The sequence below is a fragment of the Tachysurus vachellii genome, chromosome 25 (assembly GCF_030014155.1).
Source record: "Tachysurus vachellii isolate PV-2020 chromosome 25, HZAU_Pvac_v1, whole genome shotgun sequence".
Taxonomy (NCBI): domain Eukaryota; kingdom Metazoa; phylum Chordata; class Actinopteri; order Siluriformes; family Bagridae; genus Tachysurus; species Tachysurus vachellii.
Window position 1 is genome coordinate 2,475,742 of NC_083484.1, and position 13,616 is coordinate 2,489,357.

At 36.5% G+C, this 13,616-nt stretch overlaps 1 protein-coding gene across 1 annotated transcript; it reads left to right on the forward strand.

Annotated features, from left to right (window-relative positions):
* The first annotated feature begins 375 nt into the window (after positions 1–375).
* Positions 376–12,201, forward strand: flt3 (fms related receptor tyrosine kinase 3). The gene is made up of 25 exons (XM_060861133.1): positions 376–403; positions 829–1,011; positions 1,233–1,339; positions 1,782–1,912; positions 2,044–2,162; positions 2,853–2,976; positions 3,074–3,207; positions 3,294–3,427; positions 3,896–4,034; positions 4,158–4,335; positions 4,418–4,515; positions 5,252–5,357; positions 5,461–5,657; positions 5,741–5,838; positions 5,947–6,079; positions 6,693–6,797; positions 7,619–7,729; positions 7,835–7,988; positions 8,148–8,242; positions 9,242–9,351; positions 9,714–9,836; positions 10,321–10,432; positions 10,557–10,656; positions 11,306–11,411; positions 11,497–12,201. Exons 1-25 carry the CDS (start codon positions 376–378, stop codon positions 11,644–11,646), a joined length of 3,075 nt encoding a protein of 1,024 aa, XP_060717116.1. The 3' UTR covers positions 11,647–12,201.
* Positions 12,202–13,616: the final 1,415 nt, after the last annotated feature.

Below are 13,616 nucleotides of genomic sequence, written 5' to 3' on the forward strand. Positions count from 1 at the left end.
TTTAAAATGTCTAATCTCTGTCCACTATAGGAAATTATTTCACATGTAATTTGTACTGGGATCATAACGTCAAGATTGTTGAATTTTATTCATTTAATACTAATAACATTACAAGAAATTATCAAATGTACACTGTGTGTCGAGTTAGAAGAATTAAGAACTAGAAATAGAATTTACTTAAGAAGAAGAAGAAGAAGAAGAAGAAGAAGTCGGGTCACATTTTTATGTAAATGTACAATACAAATTAAAAAATACATGTGAACACTTAAGGGAAACTGCACCACTGTACCATGTCACTGGAGATGTAATGAAAACCAAACAAGCAAACAAAAATCTGGTTTATTATTACACTGTACTAGGTGTGTTTTGGTGTCCATGCCATATCACTGTCCTGTGTACACATGTAACACTGGCATTATAGTTTAAGTGATCTATTCTTTATGCCCCAAAAACTGCCCTTGGAGTTCCATTAATACTGAATGTGGAATTTTCCTTTTTTTCATGATACAGGAAAATTAATGAAAATATTTGGCTTGTGAGTAGGAAATAAAACTATATTTATAGGGAAAAATAGATCTATAAACTAATATTTTTAACATGTAACCTAAAACAGTAGCACATTTAGAGGAAGACATTAAAATATGAATTAAAGACAATGTTGGGAAAATATTTATGATTCCTCATAAAACCCTGTTGTATTCAAGTAAGAGAGAGAGAGAGAGAGAGAGAGAGAGAGAGAGAGGGGGAAAATGAGTGCGATGAGATGATGGAAGAGGAGGAGGGAAAGAAAGAGTAGCAAAAACAGTGTGAAGCAAGTGATATAAATAGGTGAGAGAGAGAGAGAGAGAGAGAGAGAGAGAGAGCTAGCCTGTCAAATTAGAGGATGTCATTTTTCTCTGAAAGTCTTTGGGTGTTTCTTTTCTCTACAGCTTATTTTGTGGTTGAGTTTCTGCCTGTTAACGCTTTTATGCGCTCAAACAATGCAGTTAAGTCAAGACACACATTTCACGGGTAAGAAACCTAAAAATAATTAATTAACCTAATAAATAACCTAAAAATAAAATTTTAAAGCATAATTACTGAAGTTACTTAATTACTAAGAATCTTATTACTAGAAGTCTTTTCTAATTATTATAAGAGTGAATGTAATTGGAGTATTAGTATGAAAGATTATTGAATATGATTGAATTTGTTTAAAATTTAGTTTTTCTGAAATGTTTGTTTTATTATAGTGTTTCTGCTCCTGCAGTTCAGTGCACTTGTGTGCACTGAAACGCTGCATCAGATGGACATGCGAGATTGGGACGTGCATCGCCTGAATTGTGTCTCCAAGAAAACTGTAAAAAAAAAAAAAAAAAAAACTTTTCTTTTGGATATTTTCAGATATATCGATCAGGGCTTTAGGATTTGTGCTCATTTATTTCAACTTATTAAACATTTAGGATTTATTAAACATGGGGATGTCGCTAGGTGGTTGAACACAACAAAGCAAAATCCTGAAGGACAAAAAATGAGACAAAACAAAGAAGAAGCAGTAACTGTAAACTAAAGGTGGAAAGTCTGGTCCATTTTTTACAGATTTTGTAAATGATCATAGTTATGGGTCAAGGATAAAAGCAGAACTGACATTTTATCCGTAAATGCAGAAGTGTGGATCTTACAACAGCTGTCTTAAAATTACAATACCTTCTTCATTTCTCCATGACATTTATAAATAAGATAAAATGTTGTGTAGATGATTCTGTACTGATATCCTATATGTATGTGTTATCTCATGGCAGACTGTGAGGTGCATATTGTCTGAAGAGTATCTTCAAGGTTCTCAGATGACTCTGCTGGAGGTTGTAGCTGGACAGATGGTTGAAGTTCATTTAACATCAAACAGTTCCACACAATGCTTCTGGGAACAAAGGTGTGTGTAAGAAGGATTTACCGAATTAAACACATCTCTGGAATCTAGGCTACATCATTTTGCTATTATTGTTCTTCATACTTCATTGTGCTTGTCCGTCATGGTATCCGTGCTGTGGTATCTGTCCACAGAGGGACGTCTAATTTGCTCTTGTTCGAGTCTTTTGAAAGAGGAATGGACGGCATCTACACCGTGATCTGTGGAGACGGCAAAACTGCCAACATTTCAGTCCACGTTTATTCATCAGCAAGTGAGTCCAGAGAAATTTTCACTGTTATATCATTTAATCTAAATACCAAGTTTTTAATATTCAGTGCTCTGGAGATGTTTTAAGCATAATAAAAAATAATAAGAGGAAAGTTTATTTTTTTAAAATAAGTAAATATTTTTTAAATTAAGAAATCACTATACTGCAAATAATAAATATAAATAAGTAATCATCCAAAATTATTTTAAGAAAATGGTAAAATATTGAAAGGAAATGTTTTCAGTATCTAGTACATAAATTCCTTTTTTTGTTATTATTATTTTTTTTTTTTTTACATTTTTTAAAATGATGAAAAGAAAGTATATAAAAATATTGGAATTAGTTAATTGTCAAGAAAATATAACTGTTATATTTGTTTTAATTAGCTGTTGGACTGTATAGATACAAAAGTACAAAGTAATTCAGGAAATTATGGCTTTATCTGAAATGTGGCAAGATTATTATTATGTAACTAAATGAACAATAAATCTTTAAATTAAATGATCGATTAAATTGGAAAAATGTGCAATTTTCAATTTCCAAAACAAAACCTATATAGCAATAATAATGCTACATAAACTTTTGCACAGCACTGTATTAATGTAGCATTTTTAACATTGCCTTGACTGGACAATAATCCACTCTTCATTCAATGCATTTACCTCATATGAAATTATTTTGGGTCATTTTTAGGGAGGCCGTCAGTGCCGCAGCTCACGGTCAACAGCGGTGAAGAATACACTGCATATTTTCAATGTGTTTCTGAGGGAAATCCCAAGCCAACCATTACATGGTATGAAGATGAATCGCATATTAGGTAAGTTTAAAACCTAATCTTAATCATCATCTGCAGAGCAATCCACAAACTCTAAACAAGTCATACTGTGTCTTGTTGTGGCTGTTGCATGGTAAAGCAAAGGTCAAGAGGAGATAAAACGGACAGAAAAATATGTGACGGAGAGCAAACTGAACAGTTTCCCTTACTCTAATATAAAGTGCTGTGCTACAAACTCACACGGAGAGGAATGTTCCTACATCTATCATAAAGGTAAGATCGCGATTCTGTAAAAGATGATAAACAGTGTCTGGTGATTAGTGTGTGATAATTGTACCATTCCTTATGTCATGTTATAGACCTTGACAATGGCACGCTAAAAACTGAAGCTCCTCGGGTTCTGCTGCGTACTGGACAGTCTCTTGCACTCCAATGTCATAAAACTGAAAAAGACGACCTTGAGGTGAAGTGGTACTTCAACAACGACACAAAGGTACCGTGTTGACCAGACAATGGAAATGTGTGAAAAATCTTTTTAGCTTTAGCTTGCATAAGAATTCACCCCCTTGAACTCGTTAACATTTGTACACAGTATGGACTCTCAGTGAAATAAAGCCGTTTTTACATAATCACTGACTTTTGGAAGGTGTCTTCCTTTAGTCACGACTGTACCATATTCAATTGAATGTCACTCTGCTGCAAGATGTTAATCTATTTAACAAGCAGTAAAAAAGTTTTTAGAGCTCCTTCAACGAGTCTTAATTGATTCACTTCATTTAAATCCATTCAATTTATTATATCAAATTTAAAGTCATTTTTTAAGTCCCTTCTAAGATCAGTCACCTTCCCTCAGTTCATATGTATGTAAATTTAAAAAAAGGGGTGAATACTTATGCAAGCAGCTGTATGATTTTCTGTTTGTCTGATATTTCTCTTTCTGCTTTTCTTTGGCATGTTATAGCTCACAGGACTAACTGTACTGTATTACACCCATATGATGGAGTATTATTCTGTTGCCTCGGTTAGTGTGGCAGATAGTGGAGAGTACCGTTGCAAGAGCAATGACAAGCAAACAAAAGCTATAAAGGTTCAGGTCATCGGTAAGAAATAAACACTATATTCTCTAATAAAATAAATAAACTTTCTGTAGATTAAGTTTGAAACAAGTGTTTGCATCTTTGATCAAACATTAAATATATTTGATGCTCGTTTTCTCTCCCCAGAAAACGACACGCTGGAGATACTGAAGCTGAACAAATCCGTTACAATCCAGGAGAAAGACAAGGCGAATTTCTGCTTCCACGCTGAGGTGCTCTCTCACCCAAAAGCGCAGTGTCACTGGATCATCCCGAGCGGCATCGTGGTGCAGTGCAGTGAAACTCAGTACCTCTGGGGTGAAAGGTATGCTTACGTGTGGCACTTTAACTCCAGGTGTGTTTTCATGCACAGTTTATTATATCCCACTTCTGTCTTTTCTCCGTAGCACTTTTACGCTGTGTAACCCAGAACCGGGCCAATATCAGATCCACCTGAGGGCTGGTAGAAAGGTTGTCACGGAAAGTCTGTCCCTCTGTGTGACAGGTGAGTTGTTAAGGTGTTAAAGTAGGAGGATTTGAAAATATCTGCAGGTTTGGAGAACGGTTGACTGAGAACCTCACCGGGATATCAAGCACACACAAAATACTATATTCCTTGAAATTAACAAGAATTTTAGGTGAGGAACACAGCTGGAAAGACATTGAGACATCGACTGTCCTACACACACCCTGAAGATCAGCATAACAATCAGACACTTTCCTGTTAATTCTTTTGCGTTTTGTTATGTTTTTGTTTATTATTCTAATGTCTAACTAATGTGCATATAATCCAGATCTGGATTTTAATTTAATTTCTTTTGAATTAAAAAACTGATCACTAACTGAAATATGTGATGAAGAAGAATTACAGTTTTTGTTCAGTTTTCTTTCAGAGCATCAGAAAGAGTTTTCCTTCTCTCATATCACAATTTAACAATTTAGCAGAGCGACACTTACATACATTTTTATCCACTTATGGTTACATTTGACAACTCCTAAACTTACAAAGTTACAGCTTTACCACAGCAGAAACAAGCCCAGAGACTGGAGACTCCTTTTTTCATGAAAGTTAAATAAACCTCCATTTAGAGAAAACTTCACCATATCAATATAGAGGTTTTCTGTGTTAAATAACATGTACTTTTATTGTTTATCACTGATCCTAGATTAAGTTGGCCATCAATCTTTAATCTTTAATATGTATTTACAGAGGAATTCTGAAATAATTCATCCTTTTACAGATACTCCTAAGTTTCTGCTACACCAAGACCTGGCCAAAGTCACCTGTAAGACCAGAAGTGTCCTTCCTGTAAACGTGTCCTGGATGACCTGTTCTTCAAGCGCTGAGTGAGTCCCAGCTATAACTACAGCGTTTCAGAGGAAATCCACTTGTCTATGTGTTAAGCACTAAAGTCATTTGTGTTTACTAAATTACTGAATCTAAAAAAAGTTTTAGGGATCTTTCGGCATGGAAAGAGACGTATACTGATTCTCCAGAATACTCCGACTCCGAACAGTTCTGCCAGAAGGACTTGTTTGTCTCTCGGCCTTTGAGTGACTTCAACGACTGCTTTGTGAAATGCTGCAGTATTAATAATAATAATCATATCATTTCATACTGCAGTGAGCAAATTCTTGTGAAAAGATGTAAGTTTGTGCCACACTTCTAAAACCCACCTTTCCGTTAGACAGCAGTGAGTCAGATTTATTGACTTTATTCTGTGTTTCAGCTCCAACAATTTCTTTATTCCTGGTGGTGACCTGCAGCATGCTTGTCCTTACCCTCATGCTGCTCAGTATCATCCTGTTTCATTTCATCCGCAAAAAAGTAAATCTCCCCGTCCTCACTTCCACATGTACATTCACAATGATCCACTGTACGAATGTATACATATCACTCGTTTACATCACTCTGCTGTCTTTATAAACCCAACAGAAGCCTGGTTATGAAACCCAGATCCAGATGATTCAGGTGGTTGGACCCTCTGATAACGACTACATCTACATCGACTTCAGAGATTTTAAATATAACCAGGAATTGGAGTTTCCTCGTGAGAATCTGGAACTGGGTACATGAAAGACTTCAAATTAAAATCTCTATATGCATTCCTAAGAAAAACAACATTTCACTTATAATACATGTACTACGGGTAATGTGTAAGGAATAAAACACTTGAGGGCGTCTTGTTATGGGAATCATACAATAATCAACAGTGGGGTGAAGGATTACTGTTATAATCTCAGAGGGTCATTAATTTTCTACAACAGCATGTCCTAAAGTGTTTAATTCCTCTACTAACACAGCAACAAGGCAACGTTTATTAAAAAAAGAAACTATTACTTTTAAAATACTATTTAAGTTTAAGAATGAAAGTTTCACATTTTAACAAGCAACTATTTTGTCCCGTGGGTGAAGCAAAAAGAACAACTTTACCTCACTCTGTTACAAAAGCACTGACTCTGAAGTCTCGATCTATCGAAATCTATTTATGGTGCATTTTCAATCAGTATAAACTATTCATTTGTGTGTAAAAATACTTTGTCTAGAACTTTTCTTTAAATATATTGCCCCTAGAAGATTTCTGTCTCTAGTCATCACACATTCACTATAGAGATTAGGTTGAATATAATGTAGGAAAAATGAAGAACCTGTGAAGTAACGCTGAATCATTTTCTCCTCAGGGAAAGTGTTAGGCTCTGGAGCTTTTGGCACGGTCGTGCAGGCTACAGCATATGGGATCAGCAAGCCTGGAGTGTTCATGCAAGTCGCAGTGAAAATGCTAAAAGGTGGGTTATGTGTCTCTGGGCATTTCCTATTTTCAGGCTTTGCATTAAAAATGCAAAAAAAGATGCTGCCAGTCAGCATCCCATCACTAGATCTGGAAAATTTCAATAAAACATGTGTAACATTGCTAACATTAATGGTAAAGAAAATCACATTTCCAAGATGTACTTATATAATAAAAACAACAAACCTATATTCTAAACTACTGGTCATAGACTAGGTCAGGTCTAGAGGGTGAACTGATTTTATACTCAAATCTGTTAATTGGATATCAGAGAATAAAACACAATACAATAAAATTAATCTGATTCTGTAAAATAGAAAAGATTGGAATTAGATTTGTAATACTGTATGTAGTATTTATTTATTTATTTATTTATTTATTTATTTATTGGTTGTTTTAAAAACTTATTTTAAAGCTTAGCAGTTTTTAAAGGAAATAAATGTTAGACGGGTATCAACATATCAGCTGATAGCTGATATTCAAGGTTTCAGTATCAGTATCACACCATCTCTGTTAAGGAGCTCGGCCTTTTTAAGAGTTTTACTTGTTCCACTCAGAATGGTGAAAGGATCTCAGTGTTTGGGGGGACGTTTCCCACCATCCTTCATAGGAGTGGTTCAGAAAATGAAAGTTCGGATGGATGATATTAATAATAATGTCTTGTTTGCCATATTGTCAGTGAAATAATACACACTGGTCTCTCCTGAGTGTGTTTGATATCCTTCCATTCTCTCAAGAGGGACTTGAACTAAAGTAAATCGTTCTTTGTTTTTAGTTCCCGATGTTATCTAACGATTCCTGGTGTTGTGTTTTGTGTAGAGAAGCACCAAGCAGTAGAGAAAGAAGCCTTGATGTCTGAACTGAAGATGTTAACTTACATAGGACATCATGTGAACATTGTGAACCTGCTTGGAGCCTGCACAGGCACAGGTACAGAAACCAGGCAATGAATAAGTGCTCCTGTCATGAACTATAAACTAAATCGATAAAAAAAATAAATCGATAGCAATTAATACAAGGTCATTTGATTAACAGGTCCCATTTACCTGATCTTTCAATTCTGCCGTTATGGAGACCTGCTGAATTACCTGAAAAACAAAAGAGAACACTTCTTCAAGTCTTTAACAGACGCTTTCAACAAGGACAGATTCAGCAGCCTGTACAACTATCAGCGGAAGAGAAACTCCAGGTTGAAAGCAGAGGCTTTTCACTGACCTTTTGAATAAAGAAGCATAGCAGACAGAGATGAATGTTTGTTTGAGGAAATGTAACTGAATTTGGACAGATTTAGAGTACATGGTGTTTCTTGTATTACGCATCACGGTCTCATCTTTGTGTGTCTTTGCAGTGACTTTGTTCAGTCTGGTGATAACCTGTACGTTCCCATGTCCCCGATCAACAAAGAACAAGAGGCACTGCTTAGCTCCACGGAAGCTAATGAGGGTAACGTAGCTTTGTCTCCTTTAAGCACTGGATCTACTTGTTGGATCTGTAACCTGTGAGACTATTCAGAGACTATTTAATCCCTTTTTTAATTAGAACTGCTTTAGGTGACACCCCCTCACCGGACAATGTTTTTCCCCTTTTTTGTATATTTTATCTTTAAAGCCTTGAGTTATGTTTTTCTTTATATCTAAAGTGTTTTCTCGAACCTCTATCCATCACATCCGTGGCATGAACACCAAGTAATGACCACAGAAAAAAAAAGAAAGCTTTTTCCCCTGAACCGAGAAAAGAACCGAAAACCTGTTCACGCAAATCTCACTTAGAAAACAAGTCTCAAAGTTCATTTTTAAAATAATGTGAATTTACATCTACAGCCGTTACACAAACAAGATCTTACACAGTTCTTTAATCCATCTCTTTTACCACAGTGCTGCTATATTCATCTGATTGATACGATTACACAATTTTTTTTATACAATTTTAATTGTACAGTGTCAGCACTTCGTAACAAGATTTTCTACGATAAGAGTCTCAGTAGCATGACGAGCCGCAGTCTGATCATAATTATCTGTTTATTGTTATTATTGTTAATAGTATCGAGAGAGAGAAAGAGAGGTTGTTAAGGGAATGACAGTAATAACAGCAACTTTGTTTTGCGTCAGTCTGCATCACACCACTCCACTACTGATTAGTTGCTATCAGACCTAACAAATTATTTTTAACATGGCGAAACCACAACTTGGTCTAAAAGGACAACTTTTGCAGATTTAGAGATTAAAAGAGAACAAACAACTTTTACTAAAGAGTAGAAAGAGTTTAAATTAAATAAGTTTCTGACTGTGCATGGAATTTTCCGTTATGTTGAAATTTTCAGACGTTAGGTTGCATCATTTAACATCCCATTGTTCCCATTAATTTCCATGTACTGAACATCTATGTCATATTGTAGCTATTGATTCTGATTCTTATTATAAATCATTCCAATTTGATTTCTAGATTCATTTGAAAAGGAAGATGATGAGGATCCTCAGACACTCACTTATGAAGACCTCCTGAGCTTCTCCTACCAAGTGGCTAAGGGCATGGAGTTCCTGTCCTCTAAAAATGTATGTTGCGGATTAAGTTACATCAGCACCTGAAGAATTCTGAATAACTGAATCGTTTACTTTTTTCTGCTTCTAGCACTTTGCATGTGCTACAATTTGAACTCTTAACACACTTCTTCATTCTCCATTAAGACAGATTTCAAGCACACACTTTTTGCATGCTGATTTTGTTCCCGTTTTCAGAACTCATCACCCAATACACAGTTAATATTAGAACAGGAGTCAGATCTGCATTTAGTTCCATGAAGCACTGATAGTGACTTTACAGCAAACATTGTGCTGTAGCTTGCAGACTCGACAGCATTGTCTTCAGGTAAACCTGACTATGTCAGAAATCAAGTAAAACGCCATCTCTTTTCCAGTGTATTCATCGAGACCTCGCAGCCAGAAATATCTTAGTGACGCAGAACAGACTGGTGAAGATCGGTGACTTTGGCCTGGCACGAGATGTCGAAAATGACTCTAACTACGTAGTGAGAGGAAATGTAAGTATTTCAACAGGCAGCTGATTTGTCATTTTGGCACTTTACAACAAAATATTGGATTAATTTGTATAAAACAAAGTATATGACTCCAAAGAGCTTCAGTTAATGTTCACAAAAAAATCATAGGAATTAAGAAAATGTCTGATGACTTGGTACAAGATGAGCTGTACATATTTCAGAAACTCCTGGAATTTCAGTATCTAGTGAATATTAGAGGCTGATTGGATAACTGCATGGATGTATGGGTGTTCCTAATAAAATGGACACATTTCTGTATTACAATTGTTTCTAGGTTTACATTTATTATAATATCAGTGTACCAGTGACCATACTTGAGCTGTATTATAATAACTAATATAACTAATTATAACTAATATGTTTTCTGAATATGAATTCAAATTCATCTCTGATCTGTGGTGACCTTTCACCTTTAATTCACCACACACTGTGAACTTAGCCCTCGCTTTGACACTGTTCATTAAAGGCTCGTTTACCAGTGAAGTGGATGGCACCGGAGAGTATTTTTAAGGGGTTGTACAACATGCAGAGTGACGTCTGGGCCTATGGGATCCTGCTCTGGGAGATCTTCTCTCTTGGTAAAACATTCACAACATTCATAAGACCAAGCATGAAGCTACAGCTAACAGACATTAGATGATACAGTAAAACTTGACTCAGTAAATATGCTTTAAATGACATTTCAGTGATGTTTGTGATCAGGTGTGACTCCGTATCCTGGTATAAAAGTGGATAGCACCTTCTACGCCATGATCGACAGAGGCTTTCAGATGGAGCGCCCTTATTACGCCTCTGAGTCTGTGTAAGTCTCCGACTGTACCTATTCTCAAATTACTGAGAAGAAGTGAGTGAAAAATGTGATGCAATACGTCATGATTCAGGTGCATGACTATCCATCTATCCTATCTACCATTAGACCACCATTTTCTAATTTTCTAATAGTCATATATAATATAATCATTTCATTTCTGTTTTTTTTTAACATGGTATTTTATTCGCTTAATTAAACTTTGTCTGATAATTATCCTAATATAACATGATGCCATAACTAGCATTCGTAATAATATTAGTCTAGTGATAGTTAATATGTAGCAACACTGGAGGAATCGGACAGGAGCTGACAGGCAAACAGACCACGCCCCTTTACAGGGACTGACAGGCAAATAGGCCACACCTCCCTATAGAGCCTGACAGGCAAACAGGCCACACCTCCTTATAGAGACTGACAGGCAAACAGGCCACACCTCCTTATAGAGACTGACAGGAAAACAGGCCACACCTTCTCACAGGGACTGGCAGACAAACAGGCCACACCTCCTGATAGAGACTCACAGGCAAACAGGCCACACCTCCCTATAGAGACTGACAGGCAAACAGGCCACACCTCCCTATAGAGACTGACAGGCAAACAGGCCACACCTCCTTCACTTTTTTCTCCCCCTCTCCCTTAGGTATAAATTGATGTGCCACTGTTGGGCTCTGGAACCCAAAGACAGACCCTGTTTCTCCAGAATCGTGGCTTTCATGGAGTATCAGCTGAGTGATGTTGAAGAACGGGTATTTAATTATTCTTTAATTAAGCCAAATTTTACTTTCAGTGTAAACTTATCTTTCCTCTAACGGCACTGATGTGTTCCTGCAGCTCTACCATAACGTCGAAGGGAAAAAAAACAGTCACTCCATGTACCAGAATACACTGCGGACCTCAGAACCTGTAACAGTAAAAGAATACACACGTCAGTCATCAGTGACAGATTCGTCCTGCAGCACTGAAACCACGGTCACAGAATAGCGTGGAAATAACGGCTCACCTTTAAAAACCGTGCAAAGCTACGCTCAATTCTCAAAAGCATTTCTATAATACACAACATTTATCAGAATATATACTCGGGAATAGATACAAACTTCTAGCAATACAGTAATTTCTGCATTTTACAAAAGGTTTGACAACTTCTAGGATGTCTAAATAAATGTATTAAATTTATGAAGTTTTTATATAAAATGAATACAAAAAAAAAAAAAAAAAAAAAAAAATAAACATTAAAAAAAACTAAAAAAAGAGAAAAATATGAATATCATTATTTTATTTTAGAATTTTAAAGATTAAGTTCAAACTTTTAACATGAAATTAAATGCTTCCAGTCAGTTTTTTCTAAAACTTATTATTTTTATAATGTAATTCAGGAAATCTGGTGACACATTCATTGTTTTGAATCATTATTTTGCCAGTTTTCACTGTATGGTGTTCTCCACTGGCCTCATCTGTCTTAGTCTGTAACCGTGAATGTAAACATTTTGTATATTTGCTTGGTTTTATTTCAATAAACCCAGACACAGTGCTTTTTTTTTTTTTTTTTAATTGTCAACTAGTCTGCTTGCTTCTTTTTTACACACCTGAAGGTTAAACAAAAACAAAACATAGAGGAGATTCTACAATGCACTGCAATAGCTTAGTGTCTAAAAGGATGTACCCAACAGGTACAAGAAAAAATCCTTTGATGTTTATAGAGAATAGAAAAAAGTGCTATTTCAGACCAGGTGCTCTGTGGGACTGTGTGTTAATACCCATAAAACACTGTGAGCATTTCAATTCATTCATTCATTCATCTTCTACCGCTTATCCGAACTACCTCGGGTCACGGGGAGCCCCTCAGGCGTCATTGGGCATCAAGGCAGGATACACCCTGGACGGAGTGCCAACCCATCGCAGGGCACACACACACACTATCATACTACGGACAATTTTTCCAGAGATGCCAATCAACCTACCATGCATGTCTTTGGACCGGGGAGGAAACCGGAGTACCCGGAGGAAACCCCCGAAGGCACGGGGAGAACATGCAAACTCCACACACAAGGCGGAGGCGGGATTCGAACGCCCAACCCTGGAGGTGTGAGGCGAACGTGCTAACCACTAAGCCACCGTGCCCCCATATAAAGATTAATATAATACAAAAAAAATCCAGATTAATATTAGATATATTTTAATGTGTATGTATTTATCCCCAATGAGCAAGTCTGAGGTGACTCAGGTGACTGATGCGAGGAAAAACTCCCTTAGAGGGTAAAGGAAGAAACCTTGAGAGGAACCAAACTCAAAGTGGAACCTCATCTGGGTGACACTGGAGGATGTGGTTGATGAGATTATTGTCCTCAAAGACCACATGGAGTTGGAATTTCCTCTTTAGTATAGCAGAGTCCAACTGGAGCTGGTAAATCTCTAGATCCCTCAGGATCCTCACAGAGTCGGCCTCATCTCAGTGTAGGTCCAAAATCTTCATCGCACGGAAGGCGATCTGAGCTGGTACAATTTCTGGATCTCACGGGATGGGTAGAACGAGAGAAGCAGTGGAGAAGAATTAACATAGCTGCTGTTCATAATATTAACAAGCACTAATAATTTAAGCAAGCACTCGATTTGATTGTGCTGTACAATATCAAGACACCTCCCGGTTCTTCCCTTAATGTACAGTATGTGCTTTTACATTTCCTAAATGACACTTAGGGGTCATCAGTGAGTCTGTAAGCATACACACAAGCCTATGGAGAGAAATGTCTTTGTTTGTGGCAAAATCGTGACTAACGATGAAAAGTTGATTTCAGTATATTTCAGTACCTGAAACTGGAGTTTTTAAAGACACAAAACTGAAATTGAAATTATGCACATTCTCATGGTCAAGACAGAGGAACTGCAACACCAAACTTTCGACACAAGGAAAAACTTTATCAGTATGTATTATCAAAGGAAAACAAAAAGCACTA

What these genes read in the sequence shown, in the direction of transcription:
- flt3 (XM_060861133.1), top strand. Translation starts at nt 376, where the DNA reads ATGCCATATCACTGTCCTGTGTACACAT. An exon ending in CAGTACCTCTGGGGTGAAAG is followed by an intron (nt 4,336 to 4,417) that starts GTATGCTTACGT and finishes TTTTCTCCGTAG; the next exon opens with CACTTTTACGCTGTGTAACC. An exon ending in TTCATTTCATCCGCAAAAAA is followed by an intron (nt 5,839 to 5,946) that starts GTAAATCTCCCC and finishes TAAACCCAACAG; the next exon opens with AAGCCTGGTTATGAAACCCA.